Raw genomic sequence first — 17,239 nt, 5'->3', positions numbered from 1 at the left:
ACTGGACAATAAACAAGAGAAATAGAGGTAGAATAAGAGCAGTAGAAATGGAGTTCCTGAGGAGAAGCTGTAGACTTACAAAAAGAGACAGAATTGAAAACGCAGAGATTAAGCGGAGAATGGGAGTGCAATCAGACATAATCGACTATATAGAGGAGAAGAGACTATCCTGGTACGGCCACGTCAGAAGAGCGGACAGAGGACGCTGGATAAACAAAATCACAGAATGGAGCCCGATTGGAAGAAGAAAGAGAGGAAGACCCCGAAGGTCATTCAGAGATGAAATCGACGAGGCTATGGAGAAAAGAACCCTGCGAGATGGAGACTGGAATGACAGGGAAAATTGGAGAAAACGGTTGAGTGAAGGAAGACAGTGAAAACTGTGGAAATCCTTAGTAGTAGTAGTATATATATAATTTATAATAAACGTTTTTCAATTATTTCAGCGTCTTTTTGACAAATAAATTAGAAAAGCATAGTGTTCCTTCTTACTCGATGCTTTCCTGCTGTTCCACTAATCAATCATGATCACCAGAATTTTGTTGTACATTTATTTTTTTTTTTTTTTTTTTTTTTTCTAATTTCGCGCTGTTTCGCATTCTTTTCGCACTCTTTCCATTTTCTATGGACTGTTTAAGTTATACTTAAATGTATTATACTGTATTAATTTGGGATGTTTCATTAGAACAAAGTTCTTCTGGTTCCCTTGTTATGTCTCATTTGTACTGACAGAATGCACAACCATGAAGTTAGGGAACTTGTCATTCTGCAAACTAATAGATCAAATAATACAGCAAGATGATGAACGACGAAGTATATAAAATACATTTTTAAATGTGACTATAAGAAAAAATGAAGTAAGAAATAATCACAGCATAAATTATAATACTAGATATGTATAGAAAATATTCTGCTATTCTGTATAGAGAAGAACTGCCAAGGTCAGAGTTGACAACTAGTACACCCAAAATATCAAAATACAGAGAGGAGTCCGCCAGGGTTGCGTGCTGTCCCCACTACTTTTTAATGTCTACAGTGAAGCGGTATTTCAAAAAGCGCTCTCAGACTCAATAGAAGGTATATCTATCAATGGAAGGTATATCTATCAAGTTTTGAATAACTTACGTTTTGCAGACGATACAGTAATAATGACGGATAACAACAATGATTTACAGAACGTTATGCAACGCCGTAATGAACGCTGTCATGAGTACGGACTGAAGATAAATTTAAAGAAAACTAAATGCATGATCATGACTAAATCTGCACATGCAAATATCCAATTGACTATTGAAGATACTGCAATTGAGAGTGTTAATAACTATAAATACTTAGGAACATGGATAACATCAGCTGTAGACCAAACCAAAGAAATTAAGACACGCATTGAAATAGCACGTGCATCATTCATTAAACTTAAAAAGTTTCTTTGCTGTCGGGATATAAGGTTAGAACTACCCCTGAGAATGCTTCGATGTTATGTGTTCTCTACTCTTCTTTATGGCTTGGAAGCGTGGACACTAAAACAAGTACATCTGAATAAGTTGGCCGCTTTTGAATTTTGGTGTTACAGAAGAATCCTACAAATAGCATGGATTCAAAGAATGTCAAACGTGGAAGTAACTAGAAGGATAGGAAATGAGGCGGAAATAATATTAACTATCAAAAGACGAAAACTTGAGTACTTAGGACATGTGATGAGAGGGCAAACATACGCATTATTACAACTTATTATGCAAGGCAAAATCCGAGAAAAGCGAAATATGGGAAGACGAAGAATATCCTGGCTTAAGAACTTAAGGGAATGGTTTGAATGCAGTAGTGCAGAACTATTTAGAGCGGCAGTCAACAGAGTCCGCATAGCCATGATGATTTCCAACCTTCGATAGAAGATGGAACTTAAAGAAGAAGAATAGAGAATATTATTTAAACTATTTATAAAGAGAGAAAGATAGAGAGAAACAGAGAGAGTGGGAGAGAAAGAAATATGTGAACGCGGTTAATTAATGGTCTTAATAGATTCTACAAAAACTTAAAAAGTAAAATAAGGGGAGAGCCTGATGGACAAGAGCAGCAGAGAGAGTCCAGACAGCGCAAAATAAATGAAAAGAAAGATGTTTCCCCAATTTTAACCAAACCGTTTCCAATAAATCCAATCAACTTCAGATCTGGGCCTTTAGATCCTTGCTCATATTCTCTCTCTCCTCCTTTGCATTCTACGTATACCTTTTATTTGTAACCTAGGTTATGTTCTCGGTTTCGGTTGCAATTTATCTACTTTTTGCGTTAAATCTTTGTTTTCTACTTTACTTGTACAACAATAGAAAAACAACATTACAGAACTGATTATTGCGAATAAAAATTGCCTCGTACGGAATCTATTAGTATCTAACATGTCTACGGTTAAGATAGGTCATGTTTGAACAAAAAACAACACCTGAATCGTTGCGGATTTCGACATAGCGTTTTATCGTCCCTCATGTTTTTTTTTATGAGATTGACGTTCATATTTAAAAGATTAAAAAAAATCCTTGAAAAATGTTTGTCGAACACCGCTTGATAAAGCGTTACATGGTGTTAAAGTGTATCTGCAAATGTGCATTTTTAGAAAAAAAAAGTGCCGTGTGCAACCTTGTAATCATGTGTTTTGTTAGTCGTTAGACAGATTAGAATTTATATTTTTATTTTTTTGGCAAAAAAAATATACGATTTGAAAACTTTCCTTTGTTGAAACAGCCAGCCGTTAGACGGGTTTTTATTTAATCAGTCTAAACTGCACAAAAATAAGATCTATCAATACGCATATATATATATATATATATATATATATATATATATATATATATATATATATATATATATACATTTATACTAAATATTTATCTCCTCCTTAATATTAAAGTGACAATTCAAACAAATTTTTAATTTGTGTTTTAATAAAAAATTAACACTCTAGCTCTTCTATACTTATGACATAACCTAAAAACGTATAATACGTATATTTTTTTATAATAGTACTGATAGAAAGTTATATAAAAATATAATCTATAAAAAGCAAAGCGATTATAATGATATTCGAATAAAACTTAAACGAGGATTTCTACACAATTTCAAACCTACATTTTAATTCTTTTTATTTTATGGAAGTTAGCTAAGATTATTTCTAAAATAATTCCTTTATGGAATTGGCTACCAAAGATTCAATGAATGCAAATGTATACCTACGCGTCATATTGGTTTTTAAGTGACATAAGCGGTTTTTCGATTATCTTGGAACCGCTGGCAAAATTGGAGAATACTAAGTTGATTCCCTATTTGAGCGCCTTCTTTGACATATTTTCATAAGTGACGATGATGTTTATAAGTAGTAACTATGATAATTTATTTTAGTACAAGTAGAGTAGGTATAATAAATACAGCTTCAGTCATAGTCATACAAACAAAAAGATATGATAAACAACTTCCATTTAACGATAATGAAAAAAATATTCTTTTAAAGTTCTTATTCCACAAAAGCAATTTAGAGCACAAATGAATAATAGTTTACATTCAAATTAACGGAATGTGAAATAAAGTACCTCAATTAAATTGCCATTTCATATCTTACAGTCAGAACTGATTTGATGTAAAATATGATTATTAGGTATATTACATTTCTTAAAAAATTGACTTACTTGTTGCGAAAGGTTGGTAAAACTGTTGTGACATGTGACTCGGCGGCCTCTGTCCATGGTGTGTGTTATTCCACGAAAACGGATGTCTTGGAAAGAGAGTGCCTACTGGTGAGTGTATGGAAGGTTGCAGTCTGGCTTTCAGCTCGTCAGTTGAAGTGTGCCCTGAAGATGAACTGTCGACGTCCGATACTCCGGAGTCAGCGGGACTAGGTGGGAGAGAACCTGTAAAAGATCATCGGCAAACTTTTTACTGTGAATTTTGCTATACTACGTTAAAATTTTAAAGTGTCATGCAATAACCATTAGAAGTACCAATCTGGAAAGCTAATGCCAACAATAGAAAGGAATAGAAGCCGATCTTCTTCTTCTTCTTAAGGTGCCGTGCATTTCTGCGTAGGCGTCCACCGTACATCATCTTGTCAGGTGAGATGTTAAATAGTCAGGATTAAATAATTCTGTTTTTAGCAGCATTGCGAAGCATTTCATAGCTGTGGATTCCTGTCCATTGTCGAATATTGCGCAGCCATGACATTTTTTTTACGTCCCAGACCTCTCCTACCCTCTATCTTCCCTTCGAGTATCAGTTGCTGAAAAGTATATCTTTCTCCTAGTAATATGTGTCCCAAGTATGCAGTCTTCTTACTTTTTACATAACTAAAAAGTTCCCTATCCTGTAAGCCCACTCTTCTGAGTACTTCCTCATTTCTGACCCTGTCCGTCCATGATATTCTAAGCATTCGACGCAGGCACCACATTTCAAACACTTCAAGTTTGTTAATGGAACTGGCCTTTAACGCCCATGCTTCCATTCCTTACAAGAGAACAGGCCACACGTAACACTTAAGCATCTTGTATCGGAGGTTGAAGTCCAATTTGCGATCAGTCAGAAACTTACGAAGCCTAAAAAAAGCATTTATGGCTTGTTCAACTCTGCTCTTTAGTTCATTCTCGGGGTCCCAACCCTCGTTCAGCAAACAACCCAAGTATTTAAATTGCCTGACCTGTTCGATTTCTTCTCCAGAGACATATATCTTTGCGTTGGGGTAATCATTTCTACTTATAATCATTGTTTTTGTCTTCTTGATATTTATTTTCAAACCCCGAGCTTCACTTGCAAGAGTTAGATCATTTAAAAGGCACTGAAGATCTTCGATGTTATCTGCCACTATGGCTGTATCGTCGGCATACCTGATGTTATTAATAAATATGCCGTTAACTTTAATACCCTTATTAGAGTCTGCCACTGCTTCTCGTGAAGGCTTTTTCAACGTATAATGAACAGCATTGGAGACAGTATATAACCTTGCCTTACTAATTTTTAATGGAAAAATCTTCTGTTTCGTTGAAATTTTGAAGACGTACTGTTGCTGTCTGGTTCCCATACAGATTGGCGATAATTCTTATATCCTTGTCGTCCAATCCCAACTCTTGTAGGTATTTTATCATCAATTCGTATTTTACATTATCGAATGCTTTTTCATAATCGATGAAACAGACAAAAACATCATTTCTTTGATCTAAACAATTCTGTATTAATGTTTGCATACTAAAGATCGCTTCTCTCGTGCCAAGTCCATTTTTGAAACCAAACTGACTCCGTCCACTGACCTCTTCACATTTCTTAAACAATCTAGTGTGCAGTATTCTCAGGAAAAGCTTTAAAAAGTGACTCATTAGGCTTATTAGTCGGTGGTCCTTGCAGAAGTTCGAACGTGGTGTTTTTGGTAGGGCGATAAATGTAGAGCGAAGCCAATCTTTTGGAATCTGGCCCGTATCGTAAATGTCGTTAAAGAGCTTGACAATAATGTCTAAGATTAATCTAGAAGCCGATCTTGGAAGGGCTTAAATCCTCCCAGATAAATTCAAGATGGCAAAATAAGAATTGGAGAAAAAACCAAATTCAATTGAAATTTTAAAGAAATAATAATGGACGTGATAAAACATGAACTGAATTGATAAAATTAGATAAATGTAGAAAATAAAACTAAATCAGTAATAAGAATATTGGGAGTAATCAAGCATTCTACAAACGTTTATAAAAATTTCAAAATGAACAAACAGTTGAAACGTTAATAAAGATTTTATTTTCTCATCATATTTAATTGATGATTCTAATAAATTTTAATGTCCACTTTTAAGGGCGAAAAGAAAAAGTACATGTCTTCAAAAAGCTTTTTTCCTCTGGTCATTACTTGACATAAAAACACAATGGCCATTTAAATGGCCCAAGCATATTAATAAATATAAACTTGTGTGATATCCAGGTAGATTATGACAAAGCACAGAAACATAAATATGAGCATATTTCCCATGAGCTGAAAAAACGGTTGGGCAGTTACTTAATCTGCTACAAAACAAAATTAATGTTTTGCTCTTTACCAAAAACGGATTAATGTTTTACAGAAGGGTCACTCCTGATCGAAAAAATTAATTTCCTAGATGTCTTTAAGGATTCATAGTTTTGGCATTGTAAGGATAGGGGCGAACGGGTTTAAAGCAGTACAGAGTTGGACTAGCTTTGCGGGGGAAATTTCTAAATTTTTAACTTTTGTTTTTTTTAAAATTAAATATAAAAAACGAATAAAATATAAAACGGAAAAGAATTTTAAAAGCAAAAGTTGTACTGAAAAGTAACCTCGACGGTAAACTTGGATAGAATAAGTGAAGAAAAACTGAGAAAGGAAAAAAGAGAAGGAAGAAAAAAGAAAAGAAAGAAAAAAGTAAGGAATAAGGGCATCAAAATCCTCTCTAAAGACCATAATATTTATCATGGATGATTTTTACTTACTACCAAGTTTTCTATCATTTTTTTTATCAATATCCAAATGCTGGCATTCATTTCTGGATTTTTTGTTGTCGAAGTGTTTCGCAAGCATATAAATATTTTAGTTCTTTTATAATATTTGTGTGACAGAATGAGTACAGGTAAACTCATCACCAATTATCATAAATACACTTCAATATAGTATAAACTCATCCCTGTAATAAAACAAGGTTTTTAAAATAGATCTGGGGAGACTGATCACTGGGCTACCTTCACCCCCTGGCAAGAAAAGACGATAAAATGCTTGCAAACCGCAAATATAACACTTAGATCGAACGTATCTCAACAAGGTACCTCTAGAAGTCAATGAGAAATAAATTTTCATTTCAAATTTTCCCATTAAAATAGTAATTACTTTAATATGCCACAAGAAAATAGCTTCAGAATAATATTAAGAAAACAAAGTTGAGGACTACTAACGATGTTACCGAAAATAGTACATTATATTTTCACAATTATTTTAATTAAAAATTTCACTATCAAAAACCTATGCAGTTGAATTTTCAGATCTCAAATTCATTCATGTTGGCAAATACGTCCAATTCGCTACACACCGTGAGCCTTCCGATATAAAAATATCAGTTAAATTTTAAATCAATTTACTTAAAATTATTTCTGAATTTAATAGATTACTACGTAACCAAAAAGTGTAACAGGCAATCTTCCGCATTAGAAACCGGAGCCTTGAGGCAAAAATGCTGGTGATGAGTGGACCTATCTGCGGTGATCAGTTACGGGTCTCCAATGGATACCGGTGATCAGTTTGCTATATCTCGGAGGGCCTAATAATTTTATGATTGGCTATATATTTATGAGTTCATTCATGTTCACAAAATGTTTATATTTTATGCAGTCATTTATTGTTTTTATGGCAGTTGAATTATTTAGGAAATTATTGTAATAAACAGTAATACTGAATAGGAATATAAGAACCTGACAGACACATTTTTCTAATAATCGATAGAGTTTTTACAAATCACGAAATGTTAAAACAATTATTTTTACTTCAGCATTTATTATTACGCAAATCAATTATGAATTTAAGATACAAAAGAGTATTACCAAACAATCAGTTTACTCCAATAAAATTCTTGATGTTTACAGCTTTCAGCGCGTTTGTTTTGTTTGAGATAATTGATAGACCTCTTAAATTACCGTTTATTTATTTTTATTTGATATTTTAGTGTTCTACTAATATTTTATGTAAGATAATCACTCTATAGCAATTCCCAAAGGTTTTAAATGTTTAATGATAATTGTAAAAAGCGGTACGGAAATATTCAGCTAAGGACATTAAATTAAAAATTCAAATGGGCAGAATCACCCCTGAAGGGCTTAGAGAGAGTTGGAAGTAAAGCGCCAGGCCGCTTGTCATTAGTTACGCAGTCTTTGTTAGAAAGGGTAGTAAATAAACAACACACCCCAATAGCATGTGGAAAAACCCTACAATTGAACAGGTTTTAAATCCATCGTAGATGTCCGGTCCATCCCTCTATGTCCGGCCTGACCTGATGACCTTTTTGCCCATTAATCATATCTATTATACAAGACAGGGTCATTCTTCGAAGCGGACCAAGCTATCCCTCGGTAGCCGTTGGTTCAGGCTGGTCGCTACGGATGAATTGGTCGATTGCAGGTATCCAGATTATGTCGTTACCTCACACTGACCGTTGGTTAGTGCTTTTGATAAAAAGATATAACCTACGTGAGAACTTCGGGTTACTTCTTTCGGAGTTCGGGTGTCATAAGAATTGTTTCGTAATTTGCATACGAATTCAACACCAAGAAATGTGTTTTGATTTATTCGATCGTCGCCGTATCGCCTTGTAAGCATAGAAAAAAATCGTGCCACTTTTGTTGGCAAACGGATTTTTCTCCAATTTAAATTTGCATATTTTTGGGTGCGGTTGTCAAAACACGAGTAACCGTCATATCAATTTCTTTGTTCCTTCGCCGATGCAAGCGCGAAGGGCCAGAACTCATGCCCTCCAATTTTGGTTAGTGTTAGTTTTCTACTGTTATCCCCATCCACGAAAGTAAATGAATTTGGTAGAGTTTAAAATTATGGTTCTAACCTTTATTTTTCTGCTTGTAACCGCCAAAAATACAAATATAAAGCCTATTGCTTTATAATATAGCAATTGAAAAGTGCTAAAAGCACTGTGCCAAGGTAAAGGTCGTAAGATGAGTGACAAATATACACAAATACATCGACAAGTATTATAATGGGACAAAGTATCAGCAAAAATTAAAGATACACCGGGATTAAACTTAAATCTAACTAGTAAGTAGAGTAATTATTGTTTTATCTAAGGAAATACGATAGTATTACGTGAGACAGGACAAATCTAAACAATGTAGTGGTATTAATTTTTAGATACTATCTTCAAGTCAATTATTATTCTTTTTAGTTTTAATATCATTGATATTCGTTCTAAGTCTTGTAGCTTTGATCTTATATGAATATTAAATATTGACCCGTCCGCAGTTAACATTCCACACCCCACACTTTTAAAATATTCAAACAAATTACTTCCATTCTTATCCCGAGTCAAAATCTCAGAGATTAAACCTCTTAGGTAAAAATATTTTCACCTAACTCTTTTCATCACGTTGCACAATGGGCGAGAGGGCTCTCGGCGATGTAAAATGGTTTATCACATTAAGAAAGGTGCGAGATGGGCCTCCAGGTATAAGAATCTGCAATATTTGTCATAACAATGAAACTACAAGTAGCATTACAATAGATCCAGCACCTGATTAGGAACTATAACAATGACAATGGTCCATTTTGACCAAAACAATGTAATGGATACCTTTTGTAAATCTTTTGGATGGATGCGCTTAAAAAATATAAGTCGACAAGGAAGGATTGGGATCAAAGGTTTAAAAGATTTAAATGAGAGCAGTTTTGTAGTTCTTGGATGGGAAGGGAATGTAAAAAAAGAAAGGGGTAAGTTTTTAAAACGTAAATAGTAGAATTTCATAAAAAAAATTAATTTTGTTTACGAAATATGTAAGAATACACAACATATTACACATTATTTATACCTTAGATTTGATTCAGAAACAATACCTGACACAGAGAGAACAAGAAGGATGTTAGAAACAGCAGAGATGAAAACACTTAGAAAAATTGATGGTAAGACACTATGGGACAGAGCTAGAAGTACAGATATACGACATAGATGCAAGGTGGAGAACACCAAAAACTGGGTAAGAAATAGAAGAGTAGAATGGAACGATCATATAAGCCGAATGACAATAAATAGAGTAGTAAAGACGGCAAGAGATGGTTCGCCAATAGGAAGACGATCAGTAAGAAGACTACGCAAACGATGGAATGACAACTTACTGGAGGCACATTGAAAAATAGACAGAGTCATGTCTATATAAAAAGAAGAAGAAGAAGAAGATTTGATTTTTTCTCTACTTTATACGATACTGAGGAATACATGTAGAGACAGTTTTAGTGGGCCGATAAAGTGATAATGTAATCAAGAAAATTAGTGTGAGTAAATTGAGGAAATACATACGTCGTCAGATAAAGAGAGAAGTATTAAAAACCTATTTATATACAAGAAAATCATTCCAATGATTTAAAATAACTTAGAAATAAATTTAACTAATTATTATTAAAGATTCATAGGTCTTTTAACTTCCGTAGTATGTGATAACACATCGAAACATAAAAATGATAACAGAAAAATACGTTCAAAAAAAGATTTAAAATCATTGCTAAGCTATAATAACAGAAATGTAAAGGTATTATTTGAGCAATCTTATTAAAAGACATAACCTTTTTACGTTAAAACGAAACGGGAATAGTTAGATCAAGAGTGCAGAGATACGTCTCAAAGACATATTATATCACTTTGATATAATGGATCCAGAAAGAATAGCACCATGGACAAAAACATATACTAATACATGATGATAAAACTAATATACATGGTAAATTTAAATTGTATTTTCAAGGAACAGACGCAACAAGTAGGGTGTCGTTTCAAATAACACTATAACTGTATATTAAAGTGTTACACAAAAGCTTCTCGTAGAATTGACACTGACATCTCAATTTCCAAAAATTCGAAAAACCATCTGCCGACATCCGAATTGTATATTATTTCATCAATAACGACCCTTTCTTGTCTCGCTTTGCGATGATGCACCCACACTTCCACACATTGCACATATTTTCTCAATAACACATTTTTCTTGTGCAGATGTTTGAAACGCCATTTAGGATTTGCCCAATAACAACGCAACCCTTGCCAACCACACGTCAAAAGGGTTTATTTTGTCGAAAAACATCCAAAATGCATAATTCTCGAAGGGATAGTGGATTTGTGCAAATAAAGGAGTATCTTGTAGCAACAGGGTCTAGTTGTTTGCCGTGTACAAATACGGGGTTGGTTTTTGTTACAAAATATGATTTAGGGCCCTAGAATTACGTGTAGAATTATATAATTTATTCAATTTTCTCTGAAAATAAAATTAAAGAGAAAGTTTAGGGTTAAAAATAATCCCCAGAAACTGCAATTCTGACTTATAGGTTCAGAAATATGAGTATCATTGAAAATATTAAAATTGAGAATTATTAACAACCTATAATGCACTATAATACCGAAACAAAAAGAAATAACACAAGTAAGTTGATGTATCAAATAAATAAGGGTGATATCAAAGTATTCACTGCTTTGATCAGAGGCTCTCTTGTAATATCGTCCAAAAAAATATATAAGCACAACACACAGTAAAAATTAGTTTTGTAGCACTGCCCTTCTTAAAAAGAGTGGCGAGAATAAAGCAGAGAAAAAATGAGTGATAAAAAAGTACCTAAAAGTTTGGGCTATCCTACAAAATAGAGCAACGTTAGCTTAGCCTCGAACAGAACAAAATATGTATTGGTGTTTGGCAGTGTTGCCATGTCCTTATAATAAATATTTTGTATGCTTCAAATATATTCAAAATCGGGAAAAATATGCGATATATATTAATTAATTAATTAATTAATTAAGAAGCAAATTATGTAGACAAGCAATTATCACAGAATTTGCATTTGGTGAACATCTGTTGCAATCTGGCAACTGGTGGTTTGAGGGTTCTGACTATTGCCAAATCTATCCTCTAATCTATTGAAGGGGAATTATACCAAAAAGATTTCTAATAATTAACTGCAATTAATATCGAAAGAAACAAATAATTGATCGTTCGTGTTTTATATAAATTAAAAATTGCAGAATCCATAAAATAATATAATAAAAATGTACTTTTTAAAAGCTTTCTCTCTTTACATTTGAAGCATACAACATATAAATTATAAGGACATGGCAACTATTTCGTATTCCCAATTCTGGTTCGGATTGGGCAGGCTACAGAAACTTCCACTAATCTTCTCGAGTTTAACTATTTTTTTAGGCATAGATGAATATCTGTCTCAAGCTATAGTATTACTCCTATTTGTGGAATATCGCGCGCTTCTTTCGTTCTATGCCAGTAATGTAAGTTGGCTGAATGACCTGGTGAGCACAACTTCTTTCTCGTTTATTTTGTGGATAATATCTATACAAGTTGTTTCTTTTTGATTTTTGACTGGTTTAGTGTCCTCTGTCTGTCTGTTTGTCCATCTAATGCATCTAATCACATAAATTATGTTTTACTCCGCTTTCTTTGGCTACTTCTTTTATGGTTTCTGCTGCGTGTTCGTGTGACTCTATAGCTTTCACAGCATAGTTTAATCAAGCTATTATAGTTATATTTTATTGGTAGCCTATTTAAGATCATTCACATTTAATCTCTATTGATGATAATGAAGGCTTTTCTAAGTCGACTAAACTCACCATTATGTCTCTTTGCCATATTTATAAGATAATTCTAGGGTAGGAGATATGGTCAATATGTGCGCTTGTATCTAATTCCAATTTGAGTACTTGGTATGACGTTGGAAATTACTTTAGATACACGTAGTACCGACAACTTTTGCAGCTATTCTCCGTTCATAAATTGTTGAGAGCACGAAATGTGCCTCAAACTCATAAAACGGTCGTAACCATAGGCGTTCCTGAGGTGTTTATTCATTAAATAATAATATAATATTGTTTAATACTGTTATATATATAATATTATATTCCGAAATTGATCCTATTTATTTTGAATTTGAATAGTTTTCTAATCGTAATTATATAAGGTAAGTAATAATAGTTGTAATCGTAAGGTATTAAAGGGGAAAGGCGCAAAATGCCGCCTGTCAAAATATTCAATGTGTTTTAAATGTATCCATTTTTTTTCAAATCCTGAGAAAACTAAACAGGATTTTTGAAAAATTTAAAGGCAGAATGAAATATTTTTTAGAATCAATAAAAAGTTTCTTTTGCATGCAATATTTTCAATTAAAAATTATACTATATTTTCTCTTTTATTTTCACCCCTGTTACATAACATATTAAAATAAACATTGTAGAAGTTTTCAGGGACTTTCTGCCCTGAGTAATAATGTAATCTTTCATTCTGCGTTTAAAGTTTTCAAAAATATTTATTAGTTTTCTCCGGATTCGAAAATAATGGATACATTTAAAACCCATTGGAAATTTTGCCAGGCCACATTTGGCGCCTTTTTCCTTAATTAAATAAAAGTATCTTTTACAAATGGCAAGAAACTTTATATTTTTGAATAAAATAAATAAGTTTTATTAAAAAATACAATTTACATAAGTACAATTTAAAAAATATATTTATTTAGTTCAAATAAATGTTTCAATCATATACTCTACGACACTGGTCGTTCATCTCTAACCATTCAAAATACCCCCGTAATAGGATTATAAGGTATTGTATTCCTTCAGATATAAGGTGGGTTAGTCGAAAACGTCTTAAACCGTCAGTTTTAGGTTGGTTTTTACTATTATATCGTATTACATATCCTCTCTGTATTTCAGTTTTCTAATTAGGGTTAAACTTGTAGTGAGCTATCAACAAATTGTGAACCGACTGTAATAAGATCTCCTTTTTTCGGTATTTTAATAATCAATAACCCATCCACTAATTAGTTAATTATTGGTCATTTCAAATTTTATTCCACAATTTATGCTGCAATTCTACTGATTGTTAAGTATACGGCTTTATTAAGTCAATAAGTATATTGTCAATTCCTGTATTATTATATCGCTAACGTAATTGATTAAATAAATAAATAAAATAAAATTACATGTTTCGTACTCTTTGTCTGTTTTTTTATGAGGAAAATAAATCTAGTTTGAAGAAAATATTCAATTTAAAGAGTATTTGAAATTTGAATTAAATATTATTTTTTATCGCGTTGCTTTCTATATATTCCTTTTATGTTTGTTTACCAACGTAAATTGTTTTTTTTATAGAGCAACAAACTCATGTTTGATCGATTATTTGATTGAGAAAGCTTCTGTAACTGAGTATATTAAAAAATTACAGCCTATCTACAACCACAAATTTATAAAGATTTTAATGTTGGTGTTCAAATCTCCTTTTATTACTTTACCGATAATTAATTTCAAAAACAAACATTTGTACGTTTTTTCTTGCTAAATTAATATGATATTGCAAACTGTCACCTCCGCTACCGATACAAACCAGCTAGTAATTAAAGAGAGACTTACCAATTACTCGTAGAAAGTAATAAATAATAATAACACGCCAATCTATTAGGCATAACCAGTTAAACATACGAATGCAGAAAGTTTACAGCATCCATGCTGTGTTCTAAGATTTCTCAGGTTTCTTAATGATTACGGCGGAAATCAAAAGTTGGTTTTACTTATGAAATGTCATTAATTATGATTTGTTGTTTAAAAGTAGGTTGGATCAAATGTTTTACCTGGATTTTTGAGTAGTATTATTTCTGATTGTAAGCTATTTCTAAGGTATATTTAACAATAACTGTTTTGTTGTAGGCCCTTTTAGAATTCAATAACGTTGTAGATAAAAGCTTTTTGGGATAAACAATTTCAATTTTGCAATAACTCTTAAGTAAAACTTCTTGAAATTTATATAGCTGAATAATATGTTTTTATTATCACGCGAAATTAAAGTTTTTTGTTAATTTTTAAAAAAGTTATTAATAATTTTCAAAAAGTCGACTTTTGAAGCTATTTTTGCAATAATTAAGAAACAAATTAACGAAAATAACTTTGCAAAACCCTCATTGTAAAGGATTTTCTATGGTTTTTCAATAAAATTGTGTCACTTTTCCATACAATTTACCAGTCTCTACTTTTAGTATTTTAAAATCAAATAACTTACATCTTACATTTAAAATGACGTTTAATATTTTGCATATTTTGTTTATTATAATACATATATTGTTATCATCAAAAGCAGTTGTTTGATACCTGTATTAACTAGTGTCATGATAAAATCGTTAGTTCCCTGGTCTAATTAGCTTCTTTTCTAGTTCCGATATAATAGGGATCTATATCTTTTATTTAAAGTTGTGTGTAACGATTTTACACAATAAAAAATGTGCGATAGAATAATTACATTGAGGATTGCGTACAACGTATTATAAGCAAATCTTTCTTATTTGAAAAATCTTAAGAAACATAAGCACACCAGTAATTAAAGCTAATCTTACCTTCGAAATATCTACAGTTCGAAATTCAAAACACACATTACAATTTTAGTTATTTTAATGTTGTACAATAGTTAAAAATTCAATTTTCCATATTATGTATGTTTCAATATTTATTTATAAATACGTGTGGGCTTGTCTATTTTAAAAATCAAAGTTTTCTATACTGTACACTTATAATAAATAATCAAGTTTGTAATCAATAAACTTTATTTGTACCATGTGGTGTATCTGGTGTTACTTATCCTTAATTTAGCCACTTCCTCCTCTCGAATTCACATGACAGTTCTTTGAGAACCCGTTCTCTAAAGTATTAATCATAAAAACGCAAATTTTTACCTGTAAAATCGGGTTTATCAAGTATTAACCAGTAACAGATTGCAAATACAACATTGAGTATTACGCATTTTTGTTGCTCGTCCCCCTATTCATCAAAGAACCCCGATAGACGTTTTTGAACATTTTTAAGTGAAAAATTATACAACAAAAATGCACCCTTCATATACAGAGAGGGATGGTCGTCTCCAAAAATTACAATACAAAGAAGCTAAAAGGCCCTATCGGAAAAATTACATCAAACTAAAACCAAAACTAGTTTCTAAATAACCGCTTATAAGTTTCGAACAGGAACTTTTTTAATATCCTAGTTGACCAGTGGTCAAGCAAAGGGATGTCTGGTTTGATGATACAACCCTTAAAACTAGATAAATACCCTGTGGGAAAGTAGTTTCTTACTATCCGTTAAAAACGTGGTGAATTTTTGATAGACATTATATATTGTAATTTGAGAAATCTACAGTAACCGTTGAAAAATATTTTAACCGAAGACTTTATAACATTCTAGCCTTAGAAAATCTTAAGGGTATAAAGAAATTAACAAATATTATTTTTGAGAAGTTAATAAAAGAGGAGATACACCAAATTTGATTTTATTTTGAGCAAAAGTTAAAAACTAGTACCGAACAAAGATTAGTACTCAAATCAAGAGCTCTGGTATGGTAATAAAAATATGATATGATTACCAACTTTATAGCATTAATCCTAAGACTAAACATAGAGCTTGGAGTTTTAGAAAAATAAAATCAAGAATGATGCAGTTTGGATTTTACAGAAATAAAAATAAGACTATCGTTATTGCACAGACTAATGTTAACGTTGTTAACACCGTTATAATATAATCACAATATAAAAAATAGAGCTTAAAGCTTCAGGAAAATATAATCACGAACCAAGCAGTTTGAACTCTACATAAATGAAGATAAGAGTAAATACCTCGAAATATGAACAACCCTGTTGCAGTACCTAGAAGTGGCAGTAACAAAAAAGGCTGACGGCTATTGAAATAAAGAAAAGAATTACAAAATAAAGTAAAATCATGGAAACATTAAGCAAAATGGTGACGTCTAAGCCAATGGCTAAAAAAAACAAACATAACAATCTACAGAAGAGTAATCAAATCATATATGTAATGTGTGGCATTGAAACCTGAGTTTTAAACCAGGAGTTTATACGAAAATCAACAAGATGGGAAAGAGAAATGGTGCACAGGATAATGGTGGGAACAAAAATAACGACATATGGAGAAGAACGAATGGAGAGGTGATGGAATTATATAATCAGTCGAAAATAGAGAAAAACAGTCCAGCGATTGCGTTGCTTCTTTGGATTCTAATCAAAAACGAGTAAGACCAAAATAGAAATGATTGGAATATGTAAAATCTTATATTACGCTATTAAAATACCGAACTAAAAAAATTGGAAAGATGTAAGGATGGAAGAAATTATATTTATTTTAAATACATGCAAGTACTGGTTCAGAGGTGTAGAGATGTCATTCATCTTGTATACATGTGCTTTATAGACTAGATGAGAGTGACACAAGATGGACGGGGTTGGAAACACGCGGAACAAGAGACCTATGTTCAGCAGTGGACTTTTGAGGCTGGTTGATGATAGACTTTGAGAAAGAATTATACATAAACTATACTATTACCAGCAAGCAAATGTCATCAAATTAGTCTAGATATTTCAGAATCAATTGAAATTCTCCATGAGGCTTGACAGGTTCAGTAATGGACATGGGGCTCTACACAGTAACACAAGTCACGAAAGCTCCCAGGTTTAATATTTAATTCA

At 32.2% G+C, this 17,239-nt stretch overlaps 1 protein-coding gene across 2 annotated transcripts in view; it reads right to left on the bottom strand.

Annotated features, from left to right (window-relative positions):
• The window catches only part of Eip74EF (Ecdysone-induced protein E74), a 735,282-nt gene that overhangs the window by 42,737 nt on the left and 675,306 nt on the right, over positions 1-17,239 (bottom strand). For both annotated transcript variants that reach the window (XM_072534493.1, XM_072534494.1), the window contains one exon: positions 3,675-3,896. In XM_072534493.1, the coding sequence (XP_072390594.1) occupies positions 3,675-3,896 (222 nt within the window). The remainder of the gene's footprint in view (positions 1-3,674; positions 3,897-17,239) is intronic.

Source organism: Diabrotica undecimpunctata, chromosome 6, assembly GCF_040954645.1.
Source record: "Diabrotica undecimpunctata isolate CICGRU chromosome 6, icDiaUnde3, whole genome shotgun sequence".
In the NCBI taxonomy this organism is placed as follows: domain Eukaryota; kingdom Metazoa; phylum Arthropoda; class Insecta; order Coleoptera; family Chrysomelidae; genus Diabrotica; species Diabrotica undecimpunctata.
This window is presented reverse-complemented; position numbering and strand designations above follow the sequence as displayed.